Genomic DNA, 14168 nt, shown 5'->3' with positions numbered 1-14168 from the left:
CCCCCCCCCCTCCCCACCACCTCCTGTTGAACAGAGGATCTGTGGATGTCTGTGTAAATGGGAATGAAAATACATTCTTCCTATTATTGCAGACTATTGCTGCACAAAGCTTGGGCATTTTTTATTTATTACTAGCGGTAAATAACTGTTTGTAAGCTAACTGTGATTTTGCGCCTGATTTCACCGCCTGTTTATCAAGATCACGAGATCTTGTTTGTCGCGAGAACTTGTTTTCTGAGACGGACAGGGCTCAAACAAAGTTAACTTTCTCTTGATCTGTGCGGATGAAAAATGCAGCTTTAGTGTCAGAATGTTGGTAAGATGTGTGGCTTGTGGAAAATGAACCCAATATTTACTTTAGTGACTATAGGGCAAAAGAATTGACCATAAATTGTGATCACGTTCATTTTCCTTATTGACGACAATACATTCAGAGCTGCTGCAAGTCTCCTACGGGGGCGTGGCGCTGACGTCACTGAATCAGGAAGTGAGCTGAGTGGGGTATCTCGCTTTATCCAATATCTCTGCTGTTAGTCTTGTTGTCACATGAATCACACAAGTATTTTATGCCATAGAGTTTCTTAGAGGTGTTTTTAAAAAAAAAATATTGACAGTGAACATGAGGACAAGTCATATAAGTCAGAGTTCAGAGTTCAAAATGCACTTAATCTAATTATAGCAGGAGGCCAGCAGTAATATATTTCTGTACTGAGGTGCACAGCATATGTGCCTCTCTGGTGGTGTTAAAGCTGCACCCAAATGAATGTACACCCATGCATACAGACACACACACATATGGAGATGGTCCAAGAGAGACAGTGTGTGAGGACAAAGAGAGGGTTTATAAACTGGGGCACATAACGAGTCTAGGACAATAATTTAGCTTGGGAGCTCATCAAAATACGGTCACACAAGTTCAATAGTTGTGACACAATGCGTCTTTGTGTTTCATTTAAACAGGTCAAAAGAGAGAAAAAAATAAGGCAGCACGAGAACTGTTAAATACAGAAAACAAAGGGAGTGCAACAGGTGTGCTGAGACTGAGACACAACTGCAGGTGTTTTTACTATGTGTTTATCGTGAGGTGTTGAAGGACTATAATTACTGTAAAGACTAGTCACAGTGTGATCTGTCTGACTGCAGTAATAGACTAAACACCCACCGGCTCCAGAGTCTGCTGAGTAGACTGTTACTATAGAGGGGAAAAACAGTGTATCCTTCCCACTTGATAAAAAAGTAATCTTGGTTTCCTGGCACACTCATCTACATACCATTGAGCTCACTGAGTAACCTGAGAGAGCAGAGGAGCTATGCAGGGCTGAGAGGGAGGGAGGCAGTGAAAGATGCAGAAATGAGTAATCGAGGAGTATGCAAGAAGATTTTGCAAGAAAAAAGGGAGAGCGAAGGGAGTGAAGAAAAATTAATCCAAAAGAAAAATAAAATCAGAGATGATGGGGATGGTGGGAGAAGAAACATTGTTGCTTCAAACTTTGACATTTTGGGAAATATTCACATTCTTGCTGTGAGTAAGATAAGAAGATTTGACATCACTATGCCTGTACGATTAACATGGAACTGAAGCCAGCAGCCAGTAAGCTTAGCTCAGCATTAACAGCTGGCTAAAATATTTGTGTCATTCATACAAAAGCATAAGTTTAAAATCAACAATTTGTGGTTTCGCTGTTAGGCTATGGACTATTTAGGGTTTAAAAATAAACAAGATAGAAATCATTAGTAAGCTGGAATTTCATTACTTTCAAACAGAGCCAGGGTAACGTCAATCGTTAGCTTTTTCTAGTATTCATTGCTAAGGCTTAGCTGCAGCCAAGCTAACCTTAGCTGCTAAGCTAACCGGCTGTTGGCAGTAGCATGATATTGAACCAATAAATATGAGAGTGGTTTAAATATTTTTATCTAATTCCCTGCAACAAAGTGAAAAAGCACATTTCCTAAAATGTATAACTACAACTTCCAATTTCAGCTAGCTAACATGATCTACATTTTTGTTGACTCCATACAAATTAACAGAATTAAAATGAAGTTTTATCTGACGTAATGTGTGGACGTAATGTTTATGTTTTCAACAAACACGATATAACGTGTTAATCAGTAGGCTGACATTTTTGTTACTTTTAAACAGAGCCAGGTTAAGTGTTAGCTGTTCCCAGTCTTCTTTGCTAAAGGTTAGCTTGTTAGCTTAGCTGCTAGGCTAACAGGCAGTTGTCAACTAGCTTGAGGGTGGTGTCAATCTTTTCATCTAACTCTCTTCAACTCTTTTGTGGACTCCATGCAAAATCACAGGATTAAAATCAACCTTTTCTGTTTTTACCTGAGGTAATGTGTGGACTATTTAGAGTTTCAACAAACAAGAATAACGTGTGTTAATCAGTAGGCTGCCATTTTGTTACTTTCAAACAGAGCTAGGCTAAGTGTTAGCTGTTTGCAGTCTTCTTTGCCATGGTTTAGCTGGGTAGTTTAGCTGCTAAGCTAACTAGCTGTTGTCCGTAGCTTGATATTGAATTGACAGGGGAGCGTATCTACGTTTCCCGGGTGTCTATGTTCCCCACTTAACTGTGCAAAAAAGGTTCTATGTTCCCCACTTACACAAAAAAGGTTCTATGTTTCCCGGGTTCTATGTTGCCCGCTCAACCAAGCGGGAAACATAGAACCCTTTTTGTGTAAGCAGGGAACATAGAAGCTTTTTTGCAGGGTTAAGTGGGGAACATAGAAACTGGGAAACATAGAACCCTGGAAACATAGGGATGACCCATAGACTGTATGACCCCATTGACAGATGGTATCAATCTTTTCATTTAACTCGCTGCAACAAATTAAAAAAGCATATTTCTCAAAATGTAAAACTATCAGTTTCAATTTGGTGTATAAAACTGGTAGCATGTGATATATCAAAACTTTAGGAAGTGCAAATCTGGTGTCTAAATAGCTCACACTTCCTAATTCAAATGTTTTCATTGCCACATGGCAAACCTAAAAAATTCAGTGTAGTCTTGTTATTCTTACACGTCTAAACCGCTCCTCTTCTGTCCTGTGAGCTGATTATAACCAGATTAGTGCTCAGTGGAGGAGGACTGCATGAATGAGCACGCTCTAAATACTACAAGCAACATCAGAGAAAGTAAAAGCTAAAGGAAGACACAACATTCTGGGTAACTGTTGTGCAAGTTTAGCCCCATTTTTCTGCTACGTCTCCCTCTTCATGTCAACACCAGCAGCAACCCCCGACATGCTCCTCTGTAGAAGCACGTCACCATGGTAAAAGCTTAAGGAGAAGCTTTGGCAACAATGGTCGCCACAGTTTCTCTCACTGAGTGGGTACACTACTTTAAATTTCATTCACTGACAGATGACGGTGAGTCTCTGAACTTTAGCACCAAAACGTAACCTGTTCATTAATCATTAATCAGCCAAAAAAAAAAACATAGCATGATCACACACAAACAGCTGCACATTATGATCCCATACCTTTTTCAAAGATGTACAAACCATGACATAGTGTAGTATTTTACTGACTTAAAATGTGCTTAAAGTACAGTCCAGTACAGACAGTACCTGTTATGGACTGTACATTTACTCAAGTACTGTACTTCAGTACAAAATTGATGTACTGTAATTGAGTATTTCCAATTTTTCTGTGCCATATTTCTACTCCACTAGTGATATTTGGAGGCAAATATCTATAGCTGCAATTGCAGATGTCTGCAGCTGCAACATTTAAGTGCCAAAAGCATTCATGCATCAATAATTATAATTCAGTAATAGTATACATTATTCTTAAATGGCCCCTTCTGCATGATGAGGACATGACGCTAACACTTTTGTACTTTTACTTTAGTCAGATTTAGAACACAGAACTTTACTTCTAACATATTATTCTTACAGTGTGATACTGCTGCTTTTACTTAAGTTAAAGCATGTCTTCCACCACTGGACAGTGAAAATCAACCTCAACCCTGCAAAGAGAGCTCTTGGCTAAAACAAGTGAAGAGGCGAACACCATCTGGCCGTCTCCATAGAAACCCTCGTAAAGACACTTTGGAACGTGGAGGAGCAAAGAAACTACTTTTAACACCTAACGTATGGAGGGAAACATCACTGAGCTTAACATGAAGCCAAACATTTAAACAACTTTACCAAGTCGATCATGATCAGACTCAAAGTGTGTTTGTGTCTTTATGTTGCTATTTTAATGAAAAAAAGAAAAAGGTGTAGGCATACCGAGCACCAGTAACTCCAGCTGGGCTTCATTCTTCCCCTCCAGATCATCAGCAATGACAACTTTACAAAAGTACACTCCACTGTCGCCCCACTGCAGCTCCCCAATACGCAGGTCTGCTTCTGCACAGAGACAGGAAACATCAAGGTTATACGTGCTGCAAGAGGTGAGGTCATGTCACAAAGCAGGTCAGTGTTTAATGGCAGCACTCCTGAATTCAAACTGATTGGTTGACAACAAACTGACTATAATGACTTGGTTAAACAGTCTAGAACACACTGACACCTGTATAGTTATGTATGGATGATGGGTTTTGTTTGAAAATGCTCAGTAGCCTACTATTGGTAGCTGAGTGGTTACAGTGCATGCTAACAGCAGCATCCTGGGTTCGATTCCCGACTCAGGTGCTTTGTTGCATGTCAACATCACAAAAACGCAAACAGCCCTATCCAGAGCCAGTGTTTAGTTTGTCCATTCTGGGCTACTGTAGAACAACATGACTGACAACATGGGAGAGGACCTGCTCTGTATGTAGATACAAACAGCTTATTCTGAGGTAGCAAAAACACAACAATTCTTATTTTCAGGTGATTGTAAAGGGATAAAAATATAGTTATGAATATTATATTTTATTTCAGCCATTAGATGCCACTAAATTCTACACACTGGACCTTTAGCAAAGAGAAATTAAATAGTCAAAAAATAGCAAAATTTTGATTTGAATTATAAACAAATGATTAAAGAATACGCAAGCAAGATTATCTGACCAGGCATTTGATGCCATTTTCAGTACCTGACAAACTTTAATACTTTTTGGTCGGCACCAAGAACATTGAGGTTTGAATACACCCACAACTTGACACTTGACAGCAGTGACAGCTTCTTTCTGTGTGTGTTTTTGTCATCTGTAGAGCTTTTGTGAAGCCAAGACAAAAGTAACCCCATAGCATTTACATGTAAATACAAGACAATTACAACTGAAAGTAGAGGTGAATACCAGCATAGATTAATTTATCATGTCAGTGAGCATTTATTTTATTTACTGTATTAAATGACGTCAAGAGGGTGTTGTTGAATGTGGTTCCACTGACACATCAGGACAGAAGAAGGGTGTTTTGTCTTGATAAGGTTTGGGGTTTTACAAGGAGTCACACATGAATAGGAGTGATAGCAGGAGAGTGTGATCATGTGGCCGTGTGTGTGTGTGTGTGTGTGTGTGTGTGTGTGTGTGTGTGTGTGCCCTCTCCATTGTAAGACAAAGACAAAACAGGTTTATTTTGAGAACAGGAAACACAAATCTCAGTCAGCTCTGGTCAAACAGCCACAGCAACTCTTTCACCTTAAAGGGGACCTATTATGTTGTGGCTTTTTTTATGTCTTAAATAGAATGTTATAATGTCAGCTTTTCATATTAAACGTGCCCAAAGTTCCAAATAATGAGGTAAATGTATGTAGAAGTGAACTTTTACATTCCTGTGAGCAAAAACCTCAGGCTACAGACCTTTCTGAATACTCTGTTTCCAGCGTTTTTCTACTTTTAAAACAAGCTGATGTCGGGTTTCTTCATATGGTCATCTGCTCCAGGCACATTATTGTGGTGTTTACATTATGTAGCCTACACTGCTACATGTAGCTACATGCTAATGTCCGGGAAGCATTTAATCTTGGTTGTTGATGTTGTTAATTTCTCCCTGATTTTGTATCATATCTGCTTGTACATGTCAGATTGTGAAGATTTTAGAGACTTTAATAGGTTTAGAATAAAAAAGATGACATTACTGTTAATGATGGAGATGTCTCTGCCTTTGTAGTGCTCGGCCAGCGTCATGGAGGCTCCCTGCTTCGAGGCCACAACTCGAACTGTGCGGCTGCTGTCGGAGCACTCCAGGTGGGACTTGGCGCCCAGCTCGGAGGTGTGGACGCCCAGACTCTTGGGCAGGGTGAAGGACTCCTGTGTGCGATCTCGACAGTAGGACTTGTACCACCACTGCACCACCGGGGCCTGAATGGAGGCTGTCTGGTACTGACATGGTAGGACCACGGACTGGAAGAGCATCGCAAACTTCTGCTTCTCCCGTATTGTGACATGCACGCCATCGCACACACACACTGACAAGGGAAGAGAGAAAGGAAATGGAAATAAGTGACAAATATAGAGAGCTTTTGTCTCCTGACACGTCATTTGGCTATTCCGAGAGTCATGCAAATGTTGCTCAAAGATAAAATGTGTGCAGCAAAGTTCAAACACATCATTGTATCAACACTGAGAAATACCAGGTTCACCTACTTGACACACAGTAATCACCACCAGGCAGCTTCACAGAGAGTTTGTTCACTCATTTTACACCCCAAAGCTGTGTCTCTCCCAGTATGACCATCAGAGGGGGGAAAAACTGAGCTTAGGGCTACAACGTATGATATTTTCCATTCTCAATCAAATAAATAGACTATAATGTTAAAAACAGTAAAATGTAGATACAAAATAGATATTACAATGTCCTGCAGCACAAAGTGACATCTTTAAATTGCATTTAATTTCCAACCAACACTCCCAAACCCAAATATATTCAGTTTCTAATAATTTAAAACAAAGACAAGAAACAAATCCTCACATTTGGGAAGCTGGAACCAGCAACGGTTTGGCATCTGTGCTTGAAAAATTACTTAAATTAATATGTAAGAGACTCATTTTTTCAGCCCTGATAGTGCTGCCAGTTTATTAGGTACACATATCGCAGCAATAAACCCACGTTCTTGAAGGTTATAATGTTCAGTTTTTGTTTAATCTGTTTTGAGAAGTGTTGATTTAACTGGGGTGATACTGAATTGTGTTACATTAAGAGCTGTTTCGTGCAGTGTTGTAGTACGATTTGACAGTCTCAGTCTCGTCCATCAGTCAGTCCCTCGACTCAACCGCATTTTTACTCTGTCTTATCTCGGTCTTTAAAGCCCATTTTATTTCAAGACTGTTCAAGAGGGAAAGAAGTAGCACCTGCGCATTCAAATCCACGGCACGAAAGTTTAATCAAGACGATGTTTAGGTCCTATTTGGTAGGAGTAAGTAGGATCAAAATGTCTCAATTACGCTTTTGTGGCATGAAGTAAGTGTACAGGTGTTACTTTTTTCCTATATGCACGTTGTTTTTTTGTCACTCAGCTAAAACTAATGTAGTTTAATACAACAGCACTGCAATAGTTCGTCTAACTTAATATAGGAATGGCAGAAGACTAAATATGAGTACAAACTTGAGCTGAAGAGATGAGTTTATTAATATTTTAGTCATTTGACAGAAAAATCTGTTTTTCAAGCACAAATGCCACAAATCTCCTAATTCCAACTTCTAAACTGTAAAAATTTGCTGCTTTCCTTGGTCTTACATGACAGCAAACTAAACCTACATGATGTGCATAAATAAAAATAAAATTATTGTCCCTCAACACCAGTCAAGACCGCAACTGTGGAGAAATCAAACAGTTGCCTCTGCAAAAAATAGTAGTGTTGATTGAAGATGGTTAGGAGGATTTCAACTACAGAGCTATAGAAAACAAAGGAAATTCCCATAAAATTCTCCTCTGCAGTACCTTTTGATTATTTTGGGCATTTCAGGCATTTCTTATGGTGCACGTATACATGCAAACAAAAAAGAGGTGAACGAAGAGGAGTCTTCTTTGGTTTCTTTGGGTATTTTTATGGGAATGTGTATCTTTTCGATCAGTTTGAGAATTGCATACAGTTTGCATGTTCCACATTTTCTCGTCTAGGTGTCATAAAACGTGGGACTCACACTGGTCTGGTCTTGGTCTTGACTTGGTCTTGGATAAGGTAGTCTTGACTACACTGGTTTTGTAAGGTTGATTTATCTGCCATTTATTTTCTTTATTAATTAATGGTACTGTCCGAAACAAATCAGGAAAATTGCTACGTATAATTTCTTAAAACCTAAAGGTTACGTCTTTAAATGTCTTGTTTTGTCCAACAAAGTGTTCAAAAACTAAAGATATTCAGTTTACTGTTATATAAGACCAGGAATAGCAGCAGATTTTTTATAGTTTAGAAGCTGAAATTTAGGAATTTGTGGCATTTTTACTTGAAAAACATAATTTTTCTGTCAATTGACTAAAATATTACTCAACTAATCATTTCAGCTCTAGTTTGTACGCATATTTAGTCTTCCCTCATTCATATATTGTGTTGGACAAACTGTTGCAGCACTGGGTATTAACCCACATTAGTTTTAGCTGAGTGTGGACAAAAACAGTTCCAAGACAGGAAGAGGATGCAGCTGACCTCTCGCCCACAGGAGAACCAGCTGCACCTCTTCTTTGTTTGTGTGGATGATTCACTACACCTGGGAGATATTTAGCGTCATATTAAAACAGGAGCAAAGACGGGAAGAGAGAGTATTATGTGTGTGTGGAGAGGGGGCTTCTCTGCTGCTCTGTATCAGGGTCAGGAAGGTTAAATTCCAGTGTGTCTGGGGGGCTGGGGAGGCCTGTGGAGAGGCAGGGGGTTGTCATCACAGAGGGAGGGGATGGAGAGGTCTGACGGACGATTGTGGGTGCTTTCTGCTGGTTATATTAGCTCTAGGTGGGGCAGGAACTCACTCTAAACATTTCCCAGAAAGACAGGAAATCAAAACAAAACAAATCCACCAGCCCGACTCTCCTTCGGACCGTTTATCGCAGTCATCTAAAATGGATGCTTTTCTTAGTTTCCTTCTTATACGTTCCTTCTTAAGTCTGCTTATTTTCAGGCCACCATTAGGACTGTATGCAACTGTAAAAATCTTCTCTGTTTGTCTGAATTAACTTCAGTTCAGTAAAACAAGAGCAGAAATCCTAACCCTTTTCCATGAACACTCCTCTCATTACGCTTCTGTAGGACTGCAACTAAGAGTTATTTTCAATCAATTTCAATTAATAGTTTAGTGTTTAGTCCATGAAATGTTGGGAAATACTTGAAGAAAACGCTCCAGGCAACATAATTAGATGTTGTTTTGTCCAACAAACAGATCATATCTAACAGATTTTCAGTTTACAATATTTAAACCAAGAAAATAAAAACAACAAATCCATACATTTGAGAAGCTGGAATCACAGGATGGTTTACGCTTCTGCTTGAAAAATGAATGAAAGTAACAAAGGTTTATCATAATTGTTGGCAATTTTTATTGATATGTCATTTCAGCTCAAGTTTTAGACAAGTGTGTTAATGTTTCATGAAGTAAAACCCAAATAAATCAGGTCATTTTGACGGGATATTTCACCCACAAAATGATCATCTGTATATTACCAACCCATTGTTACACTGAATTTGTGAAGAAACCTTTGTTTGCCTCCACGGTGAACAGATAATCCACTGATGAATTGAAGTCATAGGGGACCATGTTAAACACCAGGACACACACACAACTCGTGCAGTACAATCTAAATCTCTCTTATCCAGCTGTATGTTCAGTAATTCCCAAACCAGTCCGTTCTCAATTACTGTTTATACAATTTCCTGTAAATGTAATGCACCAAAATTCATGCATATCCTACATAATCATGAGCCAGTAATTTGTGTATCACCAACGTATTTGGTAAGGCTGCAATCACATGACCAATACGCTGACAGGAGTACAGAAGGTGGTGGATGGGTCACAAAACACAGGACTTTCCTTAAGGAGATCATTGTTTGGAACTAAGTAAACTTTGAGTCATTTTAAGGTGCGTCGTCACCATGATTCTTCTCTTAAACCTGTCCATAGTAATTTTACTTGCCTAAACCAAATCTACGTAACTTTATGTTAGGTATTTAATGTCACTGGAGGGGTGATAATTTGTAGGATGTCATACAAACCATTGCATGAGGATATGTTGCCCAAACACATGCAGTTTCACTAAAGCGTTTCTATTGAAAACACTTTCCAATAGACAGTCTAATGCACGGACAAATAGTGCACCTGGGCAAACATGTGATGTGCTCCATGGAATGAGAGTTCAAATGCACACGCTTGCGTTGCTGAGCATATGACTGGATTGACTGGATAGATGAGACTTTATACTGCAGGTGTTGTGTGAGAGTTTGTAAATGGATGTTTTGCTGTTGTTAAAGGTGGCCCACCTTCCGCCTTGATTCGTCAAAAATTTTCTTGGATTTTGGATTCTTCGTTCACTGTGGAGGTTAGCAAAAAAAGCAATGTTCTATTCACGGATTTAAGAGTTCGGTCTCACTCCAATGTCGTAGAAATCTGGTGCTTGGGAAGTGACTTGCGGCATCAGAAACCGACGATAAAAGGTGTCCTTTAACGTCGGCATGATACGAAGCCAGTTGCTGTTACAGTTTAAGGGTGCCCAGCTGCGTCGGGGGAAACACGGCAGGACAAAGATGAAAGTTAAGGCGGTGAAAGTCTGACTGGGGCGGCCAGGAGTGATGGTAGATGGGTCCAAGAAACACAGAGTTTCATCCGAGAGAGCGGTAAGATTCTAAAGCCAAACACGGTTCTTTTTCCCTAAACCTAACCACGTATTTTTGTTGCCTAAACCCAACCACATGTGTTTGTTGCTGCAGGAAAAAAACGTCAGTTCGCATTCTTGTACCGACATAGTGCTTTTATTTTGAAAGAGACTGATTGTAAACGTTAAATGTCCTGTGAAAACAGAAGTGTACTTTAAAAACAGACAATGCATGTAACAGACAGAACTTGACACAGTGTCCCAGAACGTCAACAACCAACACACCCAGGGTACCTTTCACATCGTTTGTGGACGTGGAAAGTCCATGACCAAACATGAATATGTGATGAGGTCAGTGAGAGAATGTGTTGAATTGAACGTAACACGAGGTGAGTAACTGTTCTACAAATAATCATTTTGTGGTGAAGTATTCCTTTAATGACGCACTGGTCAAATGAGCAACATCCCCCTGATAAGATACTACACTTTATCTACACATTATCTATCAACAGTGATAGTGGTGATGGAGCCAGATGATTGTTACAGAGAGCAAGAGGAGGGGTGACTGAGCTCCTAAATTCCTCCCACAAGGGAGCTCTCTTCCCTTTGTTTCCTTTTTCATGGACCAGTCCATTGTTAAGGCTGGGCTGAAAATCCCCCCACCCCCCTCCTCTCTGTCCCACTTGAGGAGCAGAGAGGGGGGAGGAGGTCACAGACTCCCAACCAATGAGAGTATCTGGCCTCCTCCAGCTGGGTGTGAACAGACCAATTAACAGCCAGAGATTTGAACCAGACCGTTACTCTGTGAATGCCATCAGTCGGAGGTGAGAGGAGGTTTGAACTGTTAATCATTGTTTGCATGAAGTTAACATCAGGTGTGACTCACTGTAGGTTAATGAGCAGGTTACAGAGACAGCAGACAGCCTCCTCCTCCACCTACACACAAACTACAGGCCTCATTTCAACATTAAACTACCTTTTAACACAGTGTGGGACGCAGGTCAGAGCTCTGCTGCTGGATGCTGCATGTTTCCTGAACACAGTCAGACTTTTCCTCTGCAGAGCTGTCACATTTCCTGCTTTTACTGTGTCGCACATTCCTTCACATTGACTCACTGGACCCACAAAAACACACTGATAAGACTGAATATGGCTTGATAAAGGATTTCAGGTTTCGGCAACTGCGCAGTTTTGTCAGGGGTTCACAGACACAGGTACATTTTCAGTCTTCTTGAGAGCTGATGTGCACTTTATGGCCACTAATTATAGTTTTAGTTTTAAAGTTATAACATACCCTGTAGGGCTGCAGTTACCTTTCATTTTCATTTGTAATTGATGCAAATTAAGATATTTATGTCTATAAAATGTCCAATAATAGTGAAAAATACCCTTTCATGGTACTGTATTTAATGGCTTATTTCACTTGATCAACAGTCTGACACTAAAAATATTTCATTTACTTTTATAAATGATGAAGAAAAGCATAAAATCCTCACACCTGAGAACCTGAGAGCAGGAACTGTTTGACATTATCGCTTGAAAATTAACTAAACCGACGAATCATCTATTGTAGCAGCTCTATCTTAGTATATTGCACCTTTAAAGTACAGCTCCAACATTAAACATTGTGCCTTAAAATATTTTTTACACAGCAAACTGTAGTATACAATACAAACAGGCCTATAACAGCACAATTTTAAGCCCCTCTGGGATACTGTTATCTTATCTGAGGAGATAAAATAGGGGAGACTGGGGTCGGTTGGCACACTTTTCATGCTCATACTTACTTCTCTATTATTTACGTTAGAATATTCTGAGCAGCAGCAAATGAAAGGTTAATGTCTCAGCTATCAATAAATGTGTTTTAATGTACAAAAATGTTTTCTAACATTAGCTGATTTGTAATTAAAGTCATCTCAAGGTTGGTCGGCACAATGTTAAAATGCTGTAGTTATAGATAAATAGAGCAACCAAAAGGGACAATTTGAACATTTCATTCAAACAAGATCAGAAAATCATGAATGTTTAAAGGAATATCAGCCCATTTTAAAAACAAAACACCAGTAAGAATGTCTAATTACCTTTGTCACTGACCATTCAAAAATAATAATAGCCTAATTAACCATGAACGTAAATGTTGTTTTACACTTTCAAAATAGTTTTAATATTTCAAAATGCAGTTACACCTATTGATCATACAACCCCCAAATGAGTGAACCAACTAACTCCTCTCAAATCTGACCCAACTTTGTGATGACATTATGTTAGCCAGCTACCATCACTCATGTGGCTGACTATTTTGTCAGTTAACTTGAAGTAACATGTTTTACAACATCTCTACATAAAAGACCACAGACCACTTTTTTTCTCTGTTTAAAAAAACTTTTGATAGACCTACTGTTTCACAATTTATTAGTAGCACTCTGGACCTTCCTCAAGTTTCAACATTGAGCTTAAATAGAAACTGCTCAAAGACTGAAGTGATATTTTCCAACACACCTGAGTCTGAGACAGCTGGATGTGGGAATACCTTCCTTCAAACTGATAGACCTACTGTAAAACTGAAATGTTATGTCACCAAAAAATACCAGTTAAACACACATGCACACAGGAAGAGACTTGTAAGAACAATGGATAAATAAAAACTGTAAATACAACACAAAGAAAAAATCTAAAAGCAATGGGTAAATTTAAAACTAAAATAGAGCATTGCAAGTCTTGAGTGCAACAGGAGTTAGGTATAGTATAACTCACTGATTAAGAATAAAAGTAAACCTTTAAAGGAGCAGAAAAAGGTGTGCCAACCGACCCTGGTCTCCCCGATACTATGGAATCTGCCCAATATTGAACACAGACGCTATAAACCCTACAAGGATTATTAGGATTGTCCCATAACCCCCTATCGTGTTATTAAATCGTTAAAAACGGGGTGAACCATCTTCATAATATTGCAATTATCTCGTTTAATTCACCTTAATAAGATTTAAACCCTAAAACAAGCACTTTACAGTGTGTAATACAGATACAGATATGGAGCCAGCTCTGAGCAAGACGTTTATAGGATCAACCTGTTGCGCTGTCGTCGTAATAAAGACACATTTTAGTAAAGTAGACATATTTAAGTGGAGGGAATAAGGCTTACCTGATGCTCCCAGTAAAACAGCCAGCCGGTAAAAGTTCATCATACAGTCCGTTTTATAGTAAAGTGCAGTTTGTCCGCATGTTGGTGCTTCTCGGTGTCCGCTAAGTGCTGCAGTAAACAGGACTCTCAGACTAACGGGACTGTACCACTTCAGACAGAGGTGGGTCCAAACACAGCAACCATCTCAAATACTCACACCTCCTGAGGTACTGTCTCCATAAAACACAACAGTAAGTGGTGTTTCTATAAGTTATGTTTTTATAGGCTGGAATCTAGTTGTAGTTTTAGCGGCGGGAGTAGCAGCAGAGCTCATCCGGCAGAGTAGAGAGGTCTGTCCGGTGTAAGGTGGAGGAC

At 39.5% G+C, this 14168-nt stretch overlaps 1 protein-coding gene across 3 annotated transcripts in view; it reads right to left on the bottom strand.

Annotated features, from left to right (window-relative positions):
• LOC126393056 (immunoglobulin-like domain-containing receptor 2) overlaps window positions 1–14155 on the bottom strand; it is a 24445-nt gene extending 10290 nt beyond the window's left edge. For all 3 annotated transcript variants that reach the window (XM_050048897.1, XM_050048899.1, XM_050048898.1), the window contains exons 1-3: window positions 13815–14155; window positions 6014–6343; window positions 4237–4356 (exon numbers count right to left, since the gene is read on the bottom strand). In XM_050048897.1, coding sequence (XP_049904854.1) covers window positions 4237–4356; window positions 6014–6343; window positions 13815–13857 — 493 coding nt within the window. In that variant the 5' untranslated portion in view covers window positions 13858–14155. The remainder of the gene's footprint in view (window positions 1–4236; window positions 4357–6013; window positions 6344–13814) is intronic.
• Between the last annotated feature and the right edge of the window lie 13 nt (window positions 14156–14168).

Source organism: Epinephelus moara, chromosome 7 (assembly GCF_006386435.1).
Source record: "Epinephelus moara isolate mb chromosome 7, YSFRI_EMoa_1.0, whole genome shotgun sequence".
NCBI lineage: Eukaryota > Metazoa > Chordata > Actinopteri > Perciformes > Serranidae > Epinephelus > Epinephelus moara.
Note: the sequence above shows the minus strand (reverse complement) of the source record. Positions and strands in the feature narration are given on the sequence as shown.